The 24309-nt window shown below is 39.1% G+C and overlaps 1 protein-coding gene and 1 long non-coding RNA gene across 6 annotated transcripts in view; one reads left to right on the top strand and one right to left on the bottom strand.

Annotated features, from left to right (window-relative positions):
* Positions 1 to 23881, bottom strand: LOC101157495 (interleukin-1 receptor type 1). Of its 3 annotated transcripts, none has more exons than XM_020713332.2 (12): positions 13817 to 13859; positions 13606 to 13683; positions 12311 to 12563; positions 11925 to 12117; positions 9986 to 10157; positions 8258 to 8320; positions 7703 to 7838; positions 7458 to 7609; positions 6269 to 6412; positions 4564 to 4731; positions 2925 to 3184; positions 1 to 859 (listed from the first exon to the last, which is right to left on the bottom strand). In XM_020713332.2, the coding sequence occupies exons 1-12, from the start codon at positions 13848 to 13850 to the stop codon at positions 566 to 568; spliced, it is 1947 nt and encodes a 648-aa protein (XP_020568991.2). In that variant the 5' UTR covers positions 13851 to 13859; the 3' UTR covers positions 1 to 565. The 3 variants fall into 3 exon arrangements, with proteins under 3 accessions (XP_020568991.2, XP_004081570.3, XP_020568992.2); XM_004081522.4 differs by lacking the exon at positions 13817 to 13859 and adding an exon at positions 23576 to 23881 and having other exon boundaries at positions 566 to 859; XM_020713333.2 differs by lacking the exon at positions 13817 to 13859 and adding an exon at positions 21615 to 21635 and having other exon boundaries at positions 566 to 859.
* The window catches only part of LOC105356740, a 6666-nt gene continuing 5104 nt past the window's right edge, over positions 22748 to 24309 (top strand). For all 3 annotated transcript variants that reach the window (XR_002872457.1, XR_002872458.1, XR_002872459.1), the window contains exon 1: positions 22748 to 23143. This is a non-coding gene — a long non-coding RNA (uncharacterized LOC105356740). The remainder of the gene's footprint in view (positions 23144 to 24309) is intronic.

Genomic DNA, 24309 nt, shown 5'->3' on the forward strand with positions numbered 1-24309 from the left:
TAAACACAAGATATTTTTAGTTTATTCACAGCAATTCAAAGCAGTGGTTTCTGCAAAGCAGCTGTGCATTGCTTTCATGTTGCAACAATTTGCTTTCAAACATTCCCATTTTCACATTGCTCAAAGTTTAACATCAACAATGCATCACAGATACAATACTTAATATTCACAGTCCTTATAATCTTTATACACATTTTTTACAAAATCTACATTTCTGAAACCATGTACCAGGAACTCCTACAGTTGTTTAAACTCTGGAGAGCCCAAACAGTAAGATCAGTCTATTGGTGAACCTACTTTTCCTTGACTGGCCACTTTGGTTTGACTACATATTGCAAACAAAATAAGAGTGGAGCTTTTATTATTTTAACCAGAATAAAAGCAGCTTTAAAGTGATTGCACCAAAAGTAACTGACTCTTTTACTGTTGCATGGTTAATCTTTTAAAGCACACCTGCTCTATTACCTGAAAATCCGCTCCTCTTTATCCCTGTGACAAATCAGTTCAAATCTGAGTTGTTCTGTGCATGAGGAGTTAAACCGTTTGTAAGAAAAAATAACGTTTTTTATACATTCAACAGAGCAGTTTTCTCTGGATACACCACCCTCTTGCCTCTAACAGGCATGTGATATCTTATTTCTTTCCAGAACCTGGAGGAAGGGCAGGAGGACGCCGACAACGGCGAGTCTTTTCTCGGTCCTTCATCTTCTCTCGTCATCCAAAGGGTCCTCCATTTTTGTCTGGTCTTGAAATCCTTCCACAAACACACAGCGCCTTGCTTCTTCCTCAGATGCTGCACCGACTCTGGGAAGAGAGCCAGCTGATCTGGGGAGATCTCTTCCAGCTCAACCAGAACCACCTGTAAGACACAAATTGACTTAAAAGAAGGAATGCCCCAGAATTGTGGGGAAAGTGAATCATTGAATTCCTTAAGCTCAATTTAAGAAAAAAATATTATTGTTTCTATTATTACAATAGGCTTAGTATAAGCCAACTGAAAGGTTTTTCTTCATTGTTACTTGCGTGTTACCAAATTTAATTTAATGTTTAGCCTTTTATTGTTATCTTATACACAGATGATTTATCAAACTGAAGCAAAAATTGAGGTTTGAAGTGAATCGTGGGGACAGAAAATCGTTGCATCCCTACTTAGAACCAAAGAGTATTTTGGTAACCCTGCAAAGCCCACTACATAAAGGAATTAAAAGAAAAGTCAAAAATATATTTTTAAAGAGGTTTTTCAACACCAAATCCACAAAAAAATTGCAATTTTAGTTTTTTGTGGATTTTATGTTGGGGGATTTTGTACATTTTTTTCTAACAGCAATGTTAGTTAAGATGCAAAAAAAAAAAGAAAAAAGAATGCCCAGGAAAAAAACACCTCATTTGGGGAGGGGGGAGGGGCTGTGCAGTAGTAGAGCGGTCGACCTCTGATCAGAATATTACAGGGTCGATTCCCGCCCTGCCCACACTTGCCTCTGGTGGAAGGCTGGCGCCAGTGTTCGGCAGCAGAGCCACAATATGTGTTTGGGTGAATGGGTCTGTGACTGTAAAGCGCCTTGGGTCTTTTAGAAAGGTAGAAAAGCTCTGAACAAGTATACACCATTTAATATTTACCCACTGTCTCAAATTTGATCCACACATTTTTAACATGGTGTAACTGTAAATTTTGCATTCTTTTGATGCAACAAGTAGTCATCGAAAAATGAATAACAAGAGGTGAGTTATTTCCACCACAAAGTTTTGAAAATAGCAAAACATTTCCTGCCAAAAGTGATTTTAAGGTTTAATGGAAGCAACCATTTAAAATTAGCAGGGAAAGGCCTTCTACTGCCCCTGGTGGAATGATGATGAACTACAGGACAGAAAACGTGGACCAATTTGGATTTTTAAGGGATGTTTGGATTATCTTAATGGTATTGGTGTCTCAGAAAAATGTGTGTATAATTTATAATACAAATGGTATATAGGGTTCAAATTGAACCAAAAAAGAATTTATTTTCTCAATTTAATGCAGTTTTTTTTATACACGATTGGTCATATTAGTTTGTAATCAAACTGAAAGTATGATGGAGTGTGCATTTAATGACCAATCGGCAGGTGTGTGTTCACCCTAAATATTAATGTACGGTTTACAGCCAGCTCAAACCTAGACTCATCTCATCTCATTTCAGATTTATGACCTCTGTCATGGCTGATTGATGATCTAATCATCGAGTCAACCTTATTTCAGCACAAGCTCAGGCTGTAATGCATGTTTAAGTGCACACCTTATTCTGATCAATGAGGATATTTTTAACAAGGAGATGAGCTGAGTACCATGTTCAGATATTACAATATTAGTTGGCGTATTTTCAAACAATCTTAAATGAAATGTGCACAATGTGCAAAACCAATTCCAGCTAATCTGAAAAGCACAGTTGTGTAGTAATTTATTGTTTTTTAATTATAAGAAAGTACTGATGTGTAATTAAACAGTTATTGCATTTCCTCAAGGCCTCTGTGCTTAAAAACAACTACAAAAATGTGCACACTCCTCAGTAGACCTAAAAATATAGTAAAAGTAAGGGGTGGGGCGCAATAATATCAGTAAATCTTGGCTTATCCAAAAAAAATACACAAAATAACACAAAATGTGATCAAGTGAGCAAGAACATGAAATATGAAGGACTGATTACAATCTTTTAGATGAGCTTTCATTGAGGTTTTGTTTTCTCTACCCAATTTGTAACCGTTTTAATCTCGTCTTTGATGCAGAGTGTGTACTTCCTGTCAGCCTGCCCTCAAAAAAGAAGAACAAAACTTTGTTGTTTTTTTTTCCGGTCGACTAATGTCTTCAATAATAGAAGAACTTTGCATAAGATACTTGCCTCAGGCTTTCAGAGGAGACAAAAATGGCTGTGTGAATATCTGTCCTGTCTTACCTTCAGGGATCTCTCCAGCAGTGCTCTGTGCATGGCAGCCACACATTCTAGGTGCTGCCTTGTGTCCGTGTACGCACTGCTGCTGTCTAAATCCATGCTGCTTTCACAGGTCTTGCTCTCAGCGTCGACACTTTCATCACTGCTTTTGAAGATGTTGTTGTTATTGCTTGTGTGTCTTTTGGAGATGAAGGTGGAGGCGGTGTAGAGCAGGAGGAAGCGGCGACTGGCTTGAATGTTCTCCTCCACAGAGTCCACCATGGCTGCAAACGCAAACAAGCATTTTGGGAACCAGAAGTACAGTTATTAAAAAAAAAAGGTGATGCTGAAACACAAAAGTTAATTTATCATTTATGCATTTTTAATTTTATTAGACATTTTACTTTCAAAGACCCACTCAGATGTTTTAAACATGCTCTTTTGGCATTTTTCTGACAATAGAGGAGACATATATAGAATTCATGCTTACAATGGCATTTCTGAGTCTTTATTTAAATGACTGTGAATCAGGAGAAGACAAAAAAAATGTCATTTGAAAATACGACATTGAAAATATTCTCCTCTGCTCCATTCTGATGCACCCCCTTGTAGACAACTAGATCTATGAACGTTCTTGTTTTCCTTGCCTGGGCTGGAATCTGGCTGAAAACAGTACAACGAGATAGCTGCAATACTCCTCGCCCTTTTTGTTGCAGTGGTAAGCTAGGGAGAGAGAGTAGATAGCGAGCTCTCAGCAATAGAGAGGGAAAGGGGGCGGCGCTGCTCCACACCAGACAGTCCTGCCCACAACATTGGCTCCCTGTGCGTTTCAGGATGGCTTTTAAAGTTCTTTTGATGGTTTTCATGGTCTTGGACCTTTTTATTAAACCAGTCTGCTTTTAAGATATGAGACCCAAGACTTTTGTAAATGCTTAATTATTTTATTCTTTATCTATTTATAAATTCATCTATTTCCTTTTCCTAATATTTTTTTTACTTACATGACAGCTATTATTATTTTTTTATTATTATTAATATTTTTTTTCAATATACTACCCTTTTTATTATTATCATATTTATGATGTTGAAGGATATTTCATTTACTTTATTTTTTGAATTGCTATTATTGTAATATCTTTTTAAATGTATGATTATATTTTTATTTTTATTTTTTTCTGATGTTTTTTACCCCAGAGATTCCTCTTTGTCTGTGGTCTAACAGCTCCGCCTGTAGGGGGTGCTGTTCCTGCACTGCTCGTTCTCATTGGGCTGGCTGGAGTCCCGCTCTGTGGTCTAATAGCCGTACAGTGGGCCCTGAGCTGCTCTTTGTTGGGCGGGCGCTGTGGCAATGACCCTCATGGTCGGGCTTGGCCTTGGAATAAATGGATCCCCATTATAACGTTTCTGCACATTAGAACTGAGCCAGACTGTTTCTTAAAGCTGCAGTTCTTAAGTTTCTGTTCAGGGTTACATTTGAGGGAGGAATTTGGTGAGGAAGGGGTGGAAAATGTGTGTGATTGTCGTATGTTTTCTGCTTTGATTAATTATCATATTTTATTCCTATTTTATGTGCTTTTATGTGAAGCGCTTTGTGTTTATTTGCTATACAAATAAATAAAGTTTAAGTTTGATCAGTTATTAGTGGTTTAAGTCTTGTCCTTACATTGTCCAGGCAGGCAGTCCCGGCCCGCTATGAAGAGTTTGTAGCCACAAGCTTTTTCCAACACTTGAGGCAGCATCTGCAGAGCAAATTTCTCCACTTCCTCTCTGAAGCCAAAGCCGTAATGCTGCGGATACGCCACATAGGCATCAAACACCTTCCCATCCAAATCTGCCAAAGAAAATAGACGTACATTAGAGATCTGCACTCACAGGGAAATCTGGAATAGAGTTAATAAATGAATTCTCATCTTCATAAATTCAACTAATCCCAAAAAGCTACATTAACATTAAAATGACTGAAATTCTTTAAGAAGAACAGAGAGCTTCCTTTAAAACAAACATATGTAACCCTTGTGCTAATCCTATGGGGCCAAGATGAGCATTGACGTGTTCTCTCTACCATGACAAAGGTGGATAAAGGTGGAGAGGATTTCATGTAATCCATGGACACCAGTGAAGATCACAAATCATTGAAAAAAAAAGGTTCAGAGCACTATCTAGTGGGGTCTAGATCAGTGTTTTTCAACCTTTTCTGAGCCACGGCACACTTTAACCTTAAAAAAAATCCCGCGGCACACCAGCATCCAAAAAGTAAAAAAAAAGGAGAAACTCATAGTCTGTATTGATCTACAGTCCCTCCACAATCTCACATGCATTTTTGAGATAATTGTTACAGAAAAAGCTGGAAACTGCAGCTGTTTTTTTTCCTAAAAGATGCAATAAAAGTTAAGTCAGAAGATTTAAAAACAGTTTGTTGTGTGTTCGTTGGTTTCAATACGTTTAACAACAGATCTCCTTGTGCGCTGTCACTCTCACAACCCAATGCATCATGGGAGATGTAGTGCATAAAACGGCAAAAGATCGCTTTTCGGAGCTTCATTGTTTTGTTCACTTGTTCCACGGTCTGATACCGGATTCTTTGGAAAGCCACACCGCTAAAGACGAGCTTTAGCTGGTATTTTTGTTAGAACTGAGCGACTTTACGAGCTAAATCGGGACAAGGAAGTGAAGACTTTAAGCACTTCTGATTGGTCAGACTGATGACATGTGATTAAGCCCCCTAGGGATGATTGGTGGAGACAGTTAAAGGGACGGGACTTTTCCAAAATACAGCCGAAGGTGCAGCTGAATCGCGTCATTCTTATCAAAATGTCTTTAATAAAATAAAATAAACGCAAAGAAAAAGTATTTTATGATCTTTTATATTCCTAACTCCTCAGTGTTTTATCAGGGCCTGTTTGGATGAACAGAGAGCTGAAATCCTGGAGATGGGAAATGTTTTTAGATCAGTTAATGAGGGCAATTTCCCACGGCACACTTGACCATCTCCCACGGCACACTAGTGTGCCGCGGCACACTGGTTGAAAAACATTGGTCTAGATGACCCAACTCCCAATGTCAAAGTGCCTAGGATAGCATAAGGGGTAAGCATAACCTCAAGTCTTTTTAATGTTGTGTTTCTCAACGTTTCCGGTGGAACAGCCACACAGAATTTTGCTTTTACCTGATAGTTTTTAAAACTCAGTTTTCTTTTTTTGGCAATAAAAACTTTTCAGGTGTGCAAAATGCTGGCATGCCTGGACAGTCTGAGCGTGCATTCAGACATGCTGTTCTGTGATAAGGATGTGGTTGTCTGTGCCACAGCCGGGTTTATGGCATCAGTTATGTCATTGCTTTGTAATCATGTAGCCTGTAGAACGTATTACCTTTGTTTGCATAGAGGACTGGAAAAGCCCTTCTGAACCACAGCACTAAATCAACCTTGAAAATGTAATATACAGTAACAGTGGTGATGAAGAGAACCATGACGCCACTGAGAACACATCCGATGGGAAGCATGATGTTTGGATCTGTAGGGATGAAGAACAACCGTATAGTCCACATTAGTCACGTATCCATTCATGTTATTTCAATTTATGCAAGAATTTCTTTATTTCAACATTTTGTTAATCTTCTTAACTGTAAGAAAAAATGATTCTCCTCTGATCATCGTAAAGCTTGATAAAAACCATGTAATTGCATCATTTGACAAACCCAGCATGCAGTTTGTTTTTTCAGACATACAGGTATTAAGTCGTGGCTTTGTTGATCCAGTAACTCTTTTTTGGTGGTTGATCACGCATGTGACCCTAACACTAGCATACTTTGACTTAAGTAGTTTCACCCTGTAGCGTTATTGCTAATGCTCATTTTGAGCATTAGCAATAATATTAAAGCAGTTCCCTTGAGGCTTGTATGGACACGTCATGAAAATGGAACGTACCATTGTCGTGCGCTTGGTAGGTGTATCGTGAAGAATTTGTAGATGATTTAAGTTGTGGACAGGTGATGCTGTTGTACGGTGCCCTCACGCCACACTGTAGTTGCTTGTAAGGTGTGTGTACTGGCCGAGCACAAATGCTGCACCCACAGGGGTGTGTAGATGATACGTAAGTGTCTAAGATGTCCACACAGACTACACTCTGATTGTCTAATTTCCTAAATTCTGACAGTCAGGCTGCATGCTATGCACTTACCGCTTGAACAGTGATAATGGGCTCATTGGGCAGCGAGCAGGATTTGGGGTGAGTAATCTGTACGACGTGCCTGTGCCTCACCTACATCACCCCTATGTGTTAAGTGTTCGCTATGACCTGTAACCCACACCAAGCCCATAGAAAAAAACACAAACGAACATAGTGTCTCTACGGCCCGACTGAGCGGTTAATGACCTTAATATTTTGTCTGGGCCACCTTTGTGCTCCATACATTTTGCCCATTTTTGCCCACAGACAGCCCATATCCCCCCATAAGAGCAGATGTGATTAAATAATCAATATAGACTGGATTCTGTTTCGGTTGAACACAAATAGAGACACTAAAATGAAGGTACTTTAAGGATTCTTTGTTTTTTACCTGCTGGGACCAAAGTAAAAGAGGCCTCTGGGTGGCCTCTGAAACTGTGCGCTCTGCAAGTGTAGTTGATGTTAAAATCCTCATCTCTTAATTCAGTGAAAGAGAGCTGCGTCTCAAACCAAAACCCTTTGGGATCGTCTTGAGTCCAGATGCTGTTGAGAACAACAGATTAAACCAAAGATTAGGTCTGTTCTGGTGGACAATGGCAGAAAAGATCCAAAGAACGGAGCGGTGAAGGCGCTGACCGCTGTTCAGAGGTGTAGATGCGCTCAGAGGGTTGTGTATTGAAAATGTAGTCGTCTCCGGCCAACCAGAGGACATCAACAAAGGACATCCCAGAACCTGGCACAAACACCAGGCACTTTTTGGTAAAGTTGGACCCTAAAAATACAGAACAAAAACACAACATTGAACATTAAAAGTAAACATTTTGTAGAATGTGAAATATAAAAGAGAGAAAAAAATCACACACACAAAAAACAAATATGGTTTTTAACAAAGCCTCAACATTTAGAGAATGTTAAAAATGATCTTTGTGGTTGTTAAGATCAAACACTGTTGGTAATATAAAAATAAATTGAATTCAGTGGGTTTGGGGTATATGTTAAAATGTTTTTGTAACAATTGTATTTACTTTTATTAAACAGTAATATCAAATTTCAGGTAAAAAATATATACCAATTAGCTTAGTTGTATGGTACAAAAAAATATTGGTCTTAGTACCCCTAGTTACTTTTAGAGGCAATCTGAAGTTTTTGGTAACTTTATTTGTGGTAATTTTTAGGAAATGTGTTTACCACCTTTATTTGCTTTGATGATTTCATTTGCTGGTTGGTGCACCTGAGGACCAAAAGAAGTATCATCTGGAATGATAAAAAAATAATAATTAAGACATGAGGTACTGGACACTTTTAGAAATCTCAATGTTTCCTAGCGGATAGATCAATACCAAGAGGATGATTATTGGGGTTCATTGAGGTCATTATGTCACTTTTAGTCCCGTTCATCAGCTGAGCAAACAGACAAGAGTCTTTGTACTTACAGATCTTATTAAAAACATGGGTTGGGTCATGTTTTGTGTATATGAGTACAAACATCTGAACAGTAACTCACTTCACTGCAGAAGATGGCACCATTAACGTCTGCTCTAAACCTCCGAATTTTAACTTTTTAAAATATCTCTACAATTATGATAACATTCAAATGAATAGATAGAGTAAATACATGTATTTATAGATGTATGGATAATATCTTGCATATTGTATTAGTAAAGTTTTTGTTAAATAGACCCAAAAAAGTCCTAATGGTAAACATTATATTGCATAAAGATATACAGTAATTACACAATTATATATCATGCAAGATTAGCTCTATTTATAAGTACAGCCATGCATAGTTGTAAAACAGTATTGCATGGATGCATTTTTCTATTTTAGTCAGTGCATCGTATTATATTTGATACAGGATTTTCGGAGATCCCTATTACATTAGTGTGATCAAAACTTTTCTTAAAAACCCATTGTACAGAATTTGTTTTCTGCCCTGCTGTTCATCACCATTCCGCTAGCGGCAGTAGAAGGGCTTCTCCTGTTCATTTCAAAATGGTTTCTTCCGTGGAATCTCAAAAACAATTTGGGCTGGAAAAGTTTAGCTAATTTTGTTGTTTATAGTGAGAATAACTCATCCAATTGTTAGTCACTGTAAATGGCCTCTTGATGTGTTGAAATAATCAAAAATATATTGCTAGATATATTTTTAATAGTTACACCATGCTTAAAAAGTGTGAATCATATTTGAGAGAGTAGCTAAATAAATAGGTTAATAACCTTAAACTAAAAATGTGAGCAAAAACGCATAAATCCCCCATCATAATATAATTTATGCTATTATCTACAGTATTTCATAAATGTATAAACTTTTCCAAATTCTTTTTTGTATTTCATCAAAGAGTTTAAAAAACATCCTGATTCTATGGGGTGGACTTCATAAAGGTTAAGGCTTTATTGAGGCAAACATGTATTCATTGTTTGTAGATTTAAAACATATTATTGTAAAGTTGCTATAGTGTGAATTTTTGGATGAAAAACAGACTTTAATGTGTTTCTTTCTTTGTCTAAGTCTCCCACTGTTAAAGCGCAGGTGTGGATTTTCTTATATGTTTTTATAAAGAAAAAAGTTGGTGTAGATTCGTTTTTATTGTAACACGAAGTTCCATTCCTCCCTGAAGCTCCAACAGACTCGGACAAGAAGTTTGCCACCGCCCAGGAGTCCTGAGTCCCCCTACCCCCAGATAAATATTTATTCCGGCTAACGAATGACTAAGTATGAAGGAGTGACTGTAAACATGAGCAACTATTTGTATGTCTGTGGCTCCTTCATGAACTTGTGACCCTTTCAGTGTGGACTTGAGTCTTTTGCTGCCGTGAAAAGCTGCAGAATGGCTTTCAATGAGGCAAATACAAACAATTTTACAGTTCTGCATTCCACAGTAACAAGCACTTCTCTGTGAGGCACGAAAATGTTCAGACCTATGACTGGGGCTACAATGGTCTCCGACACAGATCCTCCAAAACCCCCGAGGATGAAAGTCAGAGTGCAGGTGTAGTAGGAATCGTCATCGGAATCTACCAAGTCAAAGGACAGCAGGGTCTGACCACGGTAGGTGTACTTGTCTGTTCCATCAGCTATGGGGTCACAACCCTACAATTACAAAAGAAAAAGTTAACATTTGCAGCTTGACATCCCATTACGCCCGACTTATGCTTCATAGCGATTGGCCATGGCGTCAATCGTAATGCGTTCCTACCACAAGGTTGGCCGGCTTTGCTTGCGACGGTTCGCAATAACTGCCACAAACTTCTGAGTTGTGTGTATACTTTTCTAGCCTGATGACCCGATGGTCTCCAGTGTTTCAGTGATTCTGTATTTTATTAAAAATGGATATATAGGGATCTTTGAGATTCTGTTTGTCATGTAAATAAAGCTTGTTTTTTACATCTGAAGATGCTTATGTTTACATAAATAAGTTTGTGGTTAATTATTGGTCCAGACAAGACCAGGTATTGAAAAGCTTCAACTTACCAAATAACTACACTTTAAAAAAAACACTTTTTTCATTTCATGATGTGCCACCTGCTCCATATCTTAGTTGAAAGTAGCTAAAGATACAGTTGCATGAGATTGTAAATATGCAGTAAAAATGTTGTGTTTTCTTTTTCATCTGAGTCAGGATAAAATAATGTCTCTACCCTCTTGTATATAGAATACTGCAGGGGTGTGGGTGGACTTTTTGACTCGTGGTGCCACAGAGGGTTCTAAAATTTGACAGAAGGACTGGACCAGGAGCTAATGTGTAGAGTGTTTTGGTAATCCACCTCATCCGAGAAAGAAACAACATTGAATCTGGATCAAAACATGCTTGAACTGACTAAAAAATTGATGTATGTATTTTAAAACTGAACATTTTGGATTTTATTCTCATTTTAGAGCCAATTACACCGATGGGTTGACGTCTCTCAAATGCCAGATCAGAGAAATGCTGCGATCGTGTGCGGTTGGAATGATCAGAAAACAGCAGCAAAACAACAAATCTTCCGAAACCACATGAATGCTGAAGAACTTTCTACATCCAAGCAAATGTCACTTTATTTGTAGAAGAACCATTTGACAGGAAAATGAGACCTTTATAAGGATTATCGATTTATTTGTTGCAGTTTCGCGGGCCACATTAAATCATTTAATATGGGCCGTCCCCCACCCCTGGAATACAGTAATAGCAACTTGTCTTTAAAATCCTGGGACAAGATAAACCACAACTTTCTCGAGCTCTGTCCGCTATCGTGTCTTCTAATTGCATAGAAGTTTAGGGTAAATGGCGTATGCACGTACTACAGGCGTTAAATTCCAAAAGTTTGTGTTGCGTTTCACAGGGATTGGGGAGATTCTATTCCGACGTCCTTGTAACCAATGTGATCTGAGGGATTTCAAATGGCTATAAAGTTTAAACAGGGTCTTACACAACAATTGTTTTCAGTTATTAAATGTGAAATCGCGTTCACTTGGTAAAACAATCAGTAATCATTTCTAATACTCGGTCCCAACGCTTTTAAATCAAAAGATCGAATCAAATGTTTAATGTGCTTAATATGTTTAACAACTTTTTTTAATTTTTTTATTTGAAATGGTTTACTTCAAGCAATCAAAGCAAGAATAATGGACAAAACAAAGCAATCAGCAGTATCAATTTAGGATAATTAGACATTAAATCAAAGATTGCTTGAAATGGGGTGGAAGGAAGGGAAGTTATATAATCCCACCCCTGTTATGAACCAGATTTATCATTATCTGGTTCCTAACTTTTTGTCAGATATCTATGCCTCACCAACACAGTTTCAGGTCATCAAGAATCCTTAAGTATGAATAAATCACATGACAGAAAGGGTTGTTATACCAGTTCATATTACTCACTTTGTTCCAACGAAGTGAAGAAGAGATGTTGTAGCTGTGCAGTTTCGTGATGTACCCCATCAGGGGGCAGTTCAGTGTGTCCGCTACCCCTTTTGTAAGCTCTTGGTAGGCTTTCTGTGGCCTCCCACATTCCCCAGAGACTGGCGTCTCCACCACCAGCTTGGTGGACTGCGTGTAGCAGTGAGAAGGAGTTCTGTAGAAACACGTAGACAAAAAAGCCTAAAGTACACACAACCACAAAAGAAAGTAACCTCTAAATGAGACACTGAAGGTACAATACGGGGTGTAAGTTTTTTACAAAACATGGAAGATTTGATCGTAAAGACGGATGTCATGTCAGACTGGTGTTAGGGTCCTGAAGGTTTGGTCTTAAGCTGCACTCTTACCTCAGGATGGTCACATATTCCCCGTCGTCCTCCATTGTTACGTTAAGAAACCACAAGGTCTCCTTCAGAACAAAGACTTTGTGGGTCAGGTTGCTCATCTCTTCTCCGGTTTTCAAGTTGTACCATGTGATGTTGTACGGCACAGTTGTGTAGTCGAACACGTCCGGAGACACCAGCGTGCTGTTCAGCATGGCCACATCTCCAGGAACAGAGAAAACCCGCTCAAACTGCAGCTTGTAGTTGGTGCAGTTATCTGTAACGCACACAGGAGGAATGAACGGTGAACGGCTGGGATGCCACATGTCAGCGTTTTTTTTAATTAATCATGATTATGTCGTTTTTAGCCAAAAGGAAGAGAAGTCCAGATGCCGTCAGTCAACTTTAAGACATCATCTGGATGAATAAGAACTTTACGAAAGATCTTTAAAAGACAAAAAATCAAGGGAATAGAAAAAACTTTGTCTGGGTTTTATTTCTTTATATTATAACCAATATAGGTAAAAAAATGTTTTCTTTGGTTTTTAGTTTATTGGCTCCATGCAGAGGAATTTTTTCCTTTTTGTTATGATTTATTGAAGGCAATAAATAGTTAAACTGTTTAATTCTAATCCAAACTACTTACAAAATTAAGGGGGTACTTTAAAGCCCCACTCCAATCATCGTTTGAGCTCTTTTCAAAGTGTCCCCAGTTTTTTTGAATACATGATGATCCCGTTGGTAGTGAGAAACTAAAAAACCTGTGTTGTTTCCTATGACATAGTTTCTGCAGAGCAGCAGGAGTTCATCTGAAATTTGCGTCTGAGTTGTGGGTGGGACTGCCCTGACTTCCCTTCATCCCTTTGTTTACTCTCTCTCCCTTACAGCTCCTCGCACCCCCAACCTAACATTACCGGTGCAACAAAAATGGTGATCGACATTTGTCTGCTCCTTATTCACAAAGATTTGTATGAAGAAATACTCAGAAAAGCATTTTTAAGCTTTTTTTTTTAATAATATGTCTCCTCCATCATAAAAAAATTCCAGAAGAATATGTTAAAAACACTATTTTCATCAGAGTGGGTCTTTAAGTGTTTAAAGACTAAAAAATATTAACAGCTGCGTGTAGAAAACTGCAAATGTTCCCCTGCCGTTCTAGATTTACTTACAAATGTTTCTCATGGTCTACTGGACTAAAGAACCGAGTTAATGAGGCAAAGTAAAAAATACATAACAGAAAAACTTGCATTAATTAAGTTTCTACCTACAGTCTGTGATTTAAGTAGAAATACAAGAACTAAAAGAGGAATTCTACTCACCTGCTGACATCTCTGCACACAGTTTTGAAATCCAAATGAAAAGCAGAATGCTTTTCAGTGTCGATCCTAAGTCCATGGCTGAAATTAAAAACATACACAAAACTCAGAAGTGAACTAAAACTCAGAATACACACACTACTAAACAACAGGGGCTATACGAAAATGTTATTTCATGTGTACCGGTACATATTATTTCAAATATATGATTTACCCAAACGTTTCTGATCCTGATTTGTTCTCTGCATTCTTCCACTTTCGGCTTCTCCCATCAGGGGTCGCCACAGCGAACAAGTCGCATGGTAAATTTGGCAATGTTTTACGCCGGATGCCCTTCCTGACGCAACCTTCTCAAACCGGGCTTGGAACCGGCAGAGGTAGAGAAGGGAACAGGGAGCAGCCTGGAGACGAACCCGGGTTTCACGGACGGAAGGCGCCGCAAACCAGCACGAGCTAAACTGGCTCCTGATTTGTTCTCTGCATTAATCTTCTCTATTCTCTTCCCATCATCCTCTATGAATAAATGAAAGACCATCCATCCCGTGATACTTGAGTTGCTGTAAACCTCCAACTGGAGGGTATTCCTAGACAATTTGTTCTCTAGAAAAATCAGTCTAAATCCATCAACCCCAGGGTTTTTTCTGCTCAATTACCTCTAAAACAGTTTCATCTCACCTGAATCAAAGTCCCAAAAATCAAAACATACAGCATTCAAAATCAGAAAATTACAATTAAATTGTCTTGGACTGTGTTTGAAGCAATGGCAATGAAGTAAGCAACTAATGCCAACAGCTAACTTGTGTTATTTAAGAATCAAAGAAGCAAGAAGCTGTTTTATGTAGAACTGAAGGAAACTTGATTTTCAATATGTTTTAGTTCAAAGTGTCAATAGAAGAGAAATCTTTGTATTTGTGTCCAACCCCTCAGCTGTGCGTCGTCTGCTAGTGTGTGTGTTTCTTTCAAAAATGTGGAGAATCAAACATAATCCAGATGTTCTTCTTGGTTCTTCTAGAAATCCTCCAAGCTTTCCTTAAAATGTACCCTGTGCCTTTCTGTTTTGCATTGAGGGATTTTTTTAACACACAAAAAGTAAATTGAAACTACTTCTGGAACATCTCATTAGTGTAACGGGTTCAGTTTATGTAGATTAGGGGGACCACAGCACTTGTCAACAAACCAGAGGTGTCGATGGCATTGAGTCTGTGGTTTACTAGAATGTGTAATGAATCTGAAGCCTTTAGACTTGTAGATTTTTGAAGTTTCAAATAAACAAGTACATTTCCATATGAGAATAGAGTCTAAAGTCCCAACCCGATCATCATTTGATCTGTGGTGGAAGGGATCCAGTTGTCTTTTAATTATGATGATGCCATTTTTAGCCAAAATAAAAAAACCTGTGTCGTTTTCTAGGACATAGTTTCTGCAGAGTGGCAGGAGTTCATTAGAAATTCACCTCTGGGTTGTGGGCGGGACTGTTGGTGCGAAGAAACGCCCCCATAACTGAGAGCTCTCTGTTTACACTCTCTTTCACTACTTTACAGCCCCTCACACCCCCAAGCTAACATTACCGGTGCAACAAAAAGGGCGTGCAATATCGACTCTATCCAGTCACACAGTTTTGATCCAACAGCATGTTTTTGTGTGCTCCGGATTCACAGCAATTTGAGTAAAGAAATACTTAGATGTGCAATTTTTATCTTAATTTTCTTGAAATGTGTGCTCCATCAACAGAAAAATGCCACAAGGACCTGTTAAAAACACAATTTTCATTGGAATGGGTCTTTAAGGGGAAATAAACAAAGAACAATGAAGATAATAATGTTACAGGCAGCCTACCTGAATCCTAACCCCAAGCAGTGCAATAATAGACTCTAATCTAAAAATATTTATGATATTAATACTGCAGGACGAATAAATACTTAACAGAACTTGTGTACTGGTATTTTAGGTGTTGTCCTTTTTGAACCAGAAGCAGATTCTTTGTTCTGGAAACCTGAGTTCTGTTTTTGAAGCCCCTGTCGGTACCGTTTCTTGTTTGATCTGTGCTCAAAAGCAGGAATAACAGTCTTCAGGGGGCTTTTAAGAAACTGGAGAGGCAACATACCACAGAGGCTGCACCTTTCTTTGTGCACTACACAACCCAAAAGGTGACAAGTGCGTTACAATGCTCCTTTGGCTAAAGATGTGAGTACGGCCCAGTGCGTGGAACGACTGGGATTTAAACCTGTCTGTGTGGTTGTCTGCATTGAAATCGGAGGTATTGGAAGCCTTCAGGGCTGGATCCTTCTCCTCTGGAACAAGCTCGGGCAGAGAGGAGGCGAGGAGCTTGGGAAGAGCTCTGGGTCACGGCTCAGACATTTCTGGGAGTTCTGCGTGGGAGGCTGAGGTGAATGAAAATGAGTCACATGACTGAGTATAAGCTCTTGGAAAAAACAACTCTTATTAGCTACCTTTGACCTAGAAATGTCCATAAACAGTAATAAAGTAGATAATTAAAAAAAAAGCTGTTTCAGCGAATAAAGACTATGAATGACAAACTAAATTCTGCTTGTTGTTTTTGTTAATGCACATAAAGTTAATGTTATTTACCATCAGAAGTTTTTTGTTTCTTCTATTGCCTTCATGTCCCAATGCTTCCTCCCTATTGGTTAGTTGCAGGGGCGGCGCTACAGGGGGGCAAGGGGGGCTGCTGCCTCCCTAGCAAAAAGCTTTGCCCCCTAAGAAGCTTTAAGACAAATAAAACAGTCTGAAATATGTGTTTTTGATCCTTTCATTGGTAATGAAACTCTGCTGCTCTCATTTGCCACCCATCCAAAGTCCTCTGCCCCCTCACCCCATCAAAATGTTCTAGCCCCGGCACGGGTTAGCTGGGAGTTCAATATCTTAGACCAGGGGTCGGGAACCTTTTTGGCCAAGAGAGCCATAAATGCCACATATTTTGAAATGTAATTTCGAAAGAGCCATACAATAATGTAGTGTCCTTTTCCCACACTGAGGCACGGAGACTTAACCTCTTTTAAAGTTCTTTATTCCGATTACTGCAGACCGCAACAAACGCCGAACAATTAATTCAGCAACTCCTGAATCTCTCCCGCCGAGACGAGTGCGCTTCTCCCAACTTTATATTCCCCTGCTACCGCTGCAGCCCCTCCCATTTCCCTTATTCGGCCCATAGCTGAACCCCATTGGTCCAAACTACCTAACAACAGGCTGAGCGACAGAACTGAGAGCCAATCAGATCTCTGCTTGACGCGTTCAATGAACTCCAGAACTTTTAACGCGGCTCAACAGCCATCCAACTCAGTCCGCGACAATTTGTTTAAAACTAAATATACAAGTGAATGTGTGCATTTGATTTAATTTCAACATTTTTAAAGTACAATAAGTCTGTGGATTCTTTTTAATAACATCGTTATGCTGTTGCTAATAAATGGTGAGTATTTCTCGTGGTAGTTTTGCTGATGGTCTAGTCTGGTTGATACGTGGTGAGTTTCTGCTTCATGCAGGCGTTGAGACTTTAAACGGGATCTTAGGTCTGAATGTTCTGTAGATGTGAGACAGACTGATCACATGCAGACCTGGAGTCAAACACACACTCACACGCCGCAGTGGGTGACGGGCAGCGGGTTTTACGTTTTTATAATCCCTGCGCGATTCACCTGCTGTCCCCACAACCCCTCACCCCCACCCTCTGCTTTCTCCCTCACACATCCCGTCCCCGCAACTGCGCGCTCTTTCTCAGAGACGGGAGCGCGCAGTTTTAGGCACGTCAATTCACAAGTTTCCAGCTGGTACAAACTCTGTGAAATAATAGATAATAGTAACTGATAGCGCTGGCGCAGATTTCTCTCTCTAAGCACCGCTACTACTGCGCGCCTCTGGCATCGCATCGCGCCCGAGAAGGACTGGTCTAATGAAAAAAAAAAAAAAACTATAATTAAAGATTTGTCTGCGAGCCACATGTGACCATCAAAAGAGCCATATATGGCTCGCGAGCCATAGGTTCCCGACCCCTGTCTTAGACTGACAGACTCAGTGTCCTTGAGCAATACACAGAGGTTTAGGTTAAAAGTCTTTCCCAATTAAGACTAAAAAAAAAAAAAAATTACCAAATCTAGACAAACTAACTACTATTGTATCTTTGATATAAATGAGCGTTGATAGCATTCATTAACCCTCCTTTTTCTGTGTCTTCTTTCTTTAATAAGCTACTGGGTATTATGAATCTCATTTGTGAATTGTAGTCCCGTTTGACACAAACACGGAAGGACTCCTGGTTGTATTATTGCTGAAGACCTGTGATCTCTCTCTGTTGTACAGTCTGAATAAAAAAATAAGTGTTTTTCAAATGTGATGTACCATCATGTTAATATCTTGGTCTTTAAACAAAGATTTGCACAAACATCCGGAATTCTTCAACAGCGATGCTTCATTCAAGCCAAATCTGTTGTCGTTTTTGTCTCCATTTTCATCAAAATAGTTCAATCACATCCTGATTGGGAAACCAGAAGACTTAATCTAGAAGCCCCAGTTTGATTATTGATTAGTTGAAATGACAAAACTAAGAAAATGATTTATGGCTCCAGGGAAGGGAAAGCTGCAAACTCGAAGAAGAGGATTCAGCGTGTTTCCCCGGGGGGAGGGGGGGGGGGTTCCAGGGAGGTTGGTTCAACTCTCCAGTTCAATCCCTCTCAGGACCAAATCAACTCCTGCCTGAGGACGGTTGATAGATTAGTCTGTGGTTTTAAATTGTGGATTTGAAAGTGTGTGGTTGTGTTCGCTGTGATGGACAGGCCAACTGCCCGGGGTGTTCTCTGCCTTCGCCTGATAATAACCAAGTAGATTCCAGCGCCCCTGTATGGAGAAAAAGTGGGTATAGAAATGGACGGGTTAAACTGCGCTGCCTCTTGCAGCCTCTCATCACCGCAGGATATTTAAACCTGCAGGCAGACAAGCAAAAAAACCCTTCCCTTTATGTCTGTCATCAGGCAGAAGTTACAAATGTTTAAACACGGCTCTAATGATTAATAGTAACTGACAGCTCAATGCTCAACATCTGTGATCATGCGTCATCCCTCAGATCACACTCCAACATGTCTGTAACTTGGCACTCTGAGCCTTATTGGACTGGACTGTCTCCTAGCAACAAGTTCATGTTATTGTTTGTTTGACAGGATGGTCTTCTTACCACGGAAGATTCAATTAACCTAAAGGCCAATCTCCATCAGAAACCTTTCCGCTCAGAAACAACGCAGGTTGTTTGCGCTGCGGTCATATATGTTGTAAGACCGAGTGTTGCAGCAAAACGCTTGCATGACGGAAATCACACGGGTGCTTTTTCCAGAAAACGGCCCCCCAGCAACCCAACGAATTTTGCAATGTTTGATTTCACTCCAGCCAACCCACAGAAGGGAACCAGTGGCGCTTTCTGTTTGCTCGGTGATGGGCGTGTTGTCCCCGGAATGGGTTCAGTCACGCAAACTTTGTCCATCTGTCTGAGTGACAGAAGTTACAACAGAGCAAAGGTCCAAGGTCCTCACAGCACGAACATTTAGGCAACAGATAAGCGTTTGACAAACATGTTTTACAAGGTTTGACGGGAAATGACGCCGCAGCACCGGTTGTTATTGTAAAAAAACCAATAATGAAGGATGTTTATGGGCTGTTTGGCTGCTACTATAAATCGTTTGAATTAGAGTTTTTTAATTTAGACGAGAAAAGTAAAGCATAGTTTTAGTAACAGTAATAATTAACGTTGGCAGGGATTCAGCCTCCATATGCAAACCTGACATGATTCATAAAACTCATGTTGTGACACATCAAAAGGACAAAAACACATGTTTTAAAAAACAAAATTCCTTCTGTCATGATGTGCCCGTCTGTCCTCACTCTAATTCATCTTTTTGTCCATCTCGTCCTCATGCTCCTTTAACATTCGGGTTGGGCTCAAACAAGTTGAGGCCTGTGAAGATACTTTGGGAGGATCCGAGTCAGCTTGACTGACGGGCAGAGCTCAGCGGGTTGCTTGAACGATGGGAAAATGCTAAGCAAAGCAGAAAGTGCTGACTCTTAAAAGAGGAAGAGAATAGGATTTCTGTGAAAATGGAGAACTGAAACCCAGACCTATTGCTCTCAGTTCAAACGTGTATTCCAGGTTGAAGCCCTCACTGCCACAAATGAGGAGTGACTATAAATAAAGTTCACACATATTCAGTTTTTGTCCTCCACAGAACCTTTATTCCGTTTTGCCCACATAGTCTGAATCAGATATTTGTTTCTCTGCAAAAACTTTTATTCAAGAGCAAAAAAAATTATTTAAATCAAAATATCCCCCATTTTTTAGAGAAAATGTGGAAGTGTTTTGTTTTTTTTTAAAAGGAGGGGGAAAAAAAGCTTATCATTATCTGCCAATAAACTACTAATTTACTTTAACTGTGAGGTGTGTTTGTTTTTCCAGATAACGAATTAAATTATTATTGGTGATGGTTTTACAACAGTTCTGTAAACAGTGCTGAGCTGCTGATATGAGCCGTCATCCCCTAATTTATCAGGAAAACTTTGTGACTATAGAATTGTGCTCCATTGAAAATAGTTAAAGACTCGCTCTGATGAAAATGGCATTTGTTGTGTCTTTAACCTGTTCTTGTGGCATTTCTCTAACGATGGAGGACATTTAGTAAGAAAATGATGCGTAAAATTGCAGTTTTGAGTATTGTTTAAATTCAAATTGTTGTGGATCAGGAGCGGATGAAAAAATAGCTCATTTGTGACGTGGAAAATATATTGGGTGGGCCACACGGTCCTGCTAAAAACACAGAGGCAACTTTCTGACGAACCCCTGCTGCTATGCAGAAACTATCCTAAAAAAAGGCAAAGGTCTTTTGATTTTGGCTAAAAGTGGCATAATCATAATTAAATGACCACGTGGAACACTTTGACAATAGTTTCAAAGATAAAAGGAGTGGGACTTTAAGTTATTCAGGTTCTGTTGTTTAAAATCAGCTTTGTTATGTCAATAAAATGTATTTTTTTGTCTTTAAAAAAGCAGTTTTCCTCTTAGGAATTGGTTTTGTGTCACTGAGATTTCTGCGCTTGTTTGCAAAAATCCCTCCTTGTTCATCGTCACACTTTCCCTCACAGTTCAGACTTCTTTAGTCATTCAACCCTCATGAACAAAAACCAAATAAGAAAGCTGAATAAACTGTCCCGACATGTAGAAAATAGATTATTTTGAGGATCAAATTCTGGGAAGAAGATATTCTTTTGATGGACTCGATAAAGTAACAGGAATTAGCACTCAAACCTTTGACCTACATAGGAGGAGAATAACGTGGGAATATTCCTATTTAAATAAGAGAGATAAAGGATGTCAGACAAATCCTTGGAAGCAGAAGTCTCATGGCATTAAGGGTCGATGGACTCATAGTTCTGGGGTTGATCAAAACAGAACAGTTAAACAGTTTAAGAGCTCATCCTGCAGCGGCAGATGGATGGATGGAAGAGAGCTTGACTGTTGACCGGTTACATAAAAACATGGCTTCAGTGTGCATCAATAAGATACTTGAAAAAACAAGAGTTTGCTGTGTTTCTGATGTGAGAAACATCCATCTTCATGACCCGCTATTACCCCTTTTGGGGTCACAGGGTTTCTGGAGCCAAGGGGGGAAGCGGGGTACACCCTGAACAAGTCGCCAGTCTGTTGCAGGGCAGTGAGAAAGGATGTCAAACGAGTTTGGAAACAATTTTAGATTTGTGGAAAGTGTAAACTTTTTGCACTGCCAGCTCCCTTAACAGCTTCATCATAAATGCCAACGCAAGAAATAAAGAAATTCAGCAAAACATTACACAAAGATCTACAAAAGTTGTGTGACCTTCATCAAGCATCAGCACGAACGATTTGAACCCCTTCATTTCACATGCAAACTTTTTTTGTTCTTTCTATGCTACTTGTTTATTATGGCAACCCGTTGTGTCATCAAATCAGCAAAGCTAAGCAGGATCCTTGGACTCACCTCAAACAAGGCGACCCAACAAACGGAGGAAGGATGAGAACATTTGCACGGCTGGCGGAGCTCTGAGAGGAAGCCTAACCTCTGACCTGTCGGCGAGGACTGCAGCCTCCGGCCTGCAGTTGATTATTCACTAACGTCTCCGTCACACCTCCAGGGGACACACAGCATCAACGCTAGCGCAGCTCTGCGGCCCTTTATTTGCATTTTAAATCACTTTGAGGACATCTAACCCCAAAAGAAGATCGCCATGAACAATTACAAGGCTGCCAAGTTTTCTATAAGCAGAATATAAACACAATTATTGGGGCTAAATGAGAAGCTTTTTATTTGAATTTTAATATATTTGTATTTATTTGTTGATATTTTTAAATGGTAAACATGTAAAAAGTGCGAATAAATTACTTTAAAAGTAGTCTGTAAGGTTAAAACTTTTTTTAAAAGATCTTCCTCGTCTTAAAACCACAGAATGGTTCCATCAAAAAAACCCAGTGTTGCTGTACATGTATGCACACCAACACCTGTGTTTTCCCCCTCACATACAGGAATTCCCTGCACTTATGTATTTGGCTATGACTCCGTCCTTATCAACAACAACTGACAAGTAAAAATCACAAGAAGGAAGCACACAAACCCGTGTGTGCAAAGCCACAACAAACAATTATTTGCCTTTCCGATCTATTCTGTGAACCTTCTCCTCGGCTGTAGAGACAGTTGATAAGCATTTGCTTTTAGGGTTTAATCTTTGTTAAGGGTATAATCTCGACCTCTGGCTCCAATGTTTGACAAAACCACAACGAACTGCTGATTTTTCTGATCAAAATGATGACAGATGCCAGTTTCTGTTTCATTGTGACTTGTAGGTGCTATTTTAGTGTTTTTACACTTTACAAAGCAGAAAAGATTTGACCTTAATTAAACTTTTATTAGGAATAGATGACAATGAATGAACATTACATTAAAAAGGAAAAGAAGGATCATAAAATTCTATTGTTAGCATGAAAATCATTAGTGGTAGCAGTGGATTAAAATTTTTGTTAATATTAAAGCAAAATAAATGCAACAAAACAATAATAATAATGATAATACTGCAATAATAATAATAATAATAATAACAATAATAATAATAAAAATTCATTTCATTCATTAGGCGCGTTTCATAGACATTTAAAGTCACCTTACAACAAAAGAGTAGAAGAAAAAAAGTACCAGTAATAAACAATTAAAAAACATTTTAAAAGACAAAGTGCATGGAGCTTTTTTTGATTCAACTAGTTAAGCACTAATCTGAGAAATGTGCAAAGTCCATTAGAGCTCATATTAGGAGGCAACTTGATGAAGATCAACACAAATGAGGTCAGTTCCAGCATTGCAGAATCACAAGTCTGCCAGTTTAACAGAGCAAAGATTTGAACAAACACTCCTGTCTTCCCTCATGCAATGAAAATCCTTAGATTTACAACAGACGGGAAAAGTAATTATGTTCTATAAACGCAGCTCCAGAGAAAAAAAGTGTCTACAGCTCAGGTCAGGTCAGTGAAACTAGTTATTACTCTGTTTTCTTCAGTTGTTTTTGTCCAAACCTGAGTAAAATGTGGCATCATTAAAGTTCAGCTTGTATCTCAAGGAAATGTTAAATATCACATAACATGACGGAAAAATTTGTTTTTGCAAAAGACACCAAAAAAGGGAAGTTCAGATTACCAAACTCTCTTTTTTTTTGTGCAGCATGTGTTTAATACTTTAATGAACATGTTTTTCTGTTTAGCATTAAAATTGACCTATTAAAAAAATCAATATTCATACATGTCAACAGGAATAACCCCAACAATAAGAAAGGGTTTTCGTTACTTTTTGTGCTAAATCCAAAGTGCCGCCCTGCACTGATGTAACACTTCACGCGGTGTCCTGTAGGGTTAACCATGACAGTCATACAGTGATTTTGTTTAAAACAGAAAACTCACCATCAGCTTGATAGTAGCCCTGCTGTGAAGACTGTCCCTCATCAGCTCACATAGAAGTCCAATAAAAACATCTTTTCCTCTTCTTCTTCTTCTTCTTTTTTTTCTTAAAAGCTTTGACTTGAAGCTGAGACGTGTGCTTCCCAGCTCAGACTTCCTCTTCTCTGGAGCACATGTTGCAATTTCCTTTTCTGGAATGTTTTGAAAGTCAGTAGATGAGCTAATGTGTTGAGCAATAGCTGGCAGGAGAGCAGCCTCAAACCCTGCTCCTCACTTCAGCCCGCACACATCTTCTGCACCCTCAATGTTTACACTTTGGAGACCAGCCTTTTAGCTGGCATGGACTGTGAGGGACACTCATGTGCTGGTTCGGTTCGGCAGGTCAGTCCAGCTCCCCCACACCAGTGGTTTTCCTGACACCCTAGGTTGGCATTTTAAGGACCTCTTGTGGCCACAGAGAGAAAACCTGTGTAACAGGAGAAAATCTCATCCACTGACTGTAAAGTAAAGCCACAAATCAATGAATCATGCTTTTTTTTTCCTGTAAATGATTCATTTGTGTTTTCTTTGGACTTCAGATATCATAAAAGCCAGGTTCTATTGGTTTTGTGGTGCAGCTGTGAGTTTTACTGACGTAAAAAAGCCTATTTTACGTGACTCAAGGTACGTCAAAAGGCTGGAAGCAGATTCTCTGGGTGTCATTTTCATTCTTCTCTTGTGACTGAACAACAGATGTT

Source organism: Oryzias latipes, chromosome 21 (genome assembly GCF_002234675.1).
Source record: "Oryzias latipes chromosome 21, ASM223467v1".
NCBI classification, from domain to species: Eukaryota; Metazoa; Chordata; class Actinopteri; order Beloniformes; family Adrianichthyidae; genus Oryzias; species Oryzias latipes.

Coding starts and splice junctions, on each gene's coding strand:
- LOC101157495 (XM_020713332.2), bottom strand. CDS start 13,850: ATGCAGAGAACAAATCAGGATCAGAAACGTTTGG. Junction 12,564..13,605: donor GTGTGCAGAGATGTCAGCAG/GTGAGTAGAATT, acceptor TGTGCGTTACAG/ATAACTGCACCAACTACAAG. Junction 10,158..11,924: donor CTTCACTTCGTTGGAACAAA/GTGAGTAATATG, acceptor TTGTAATTGTAG/GGTTGTGACCCCATAGCTGA.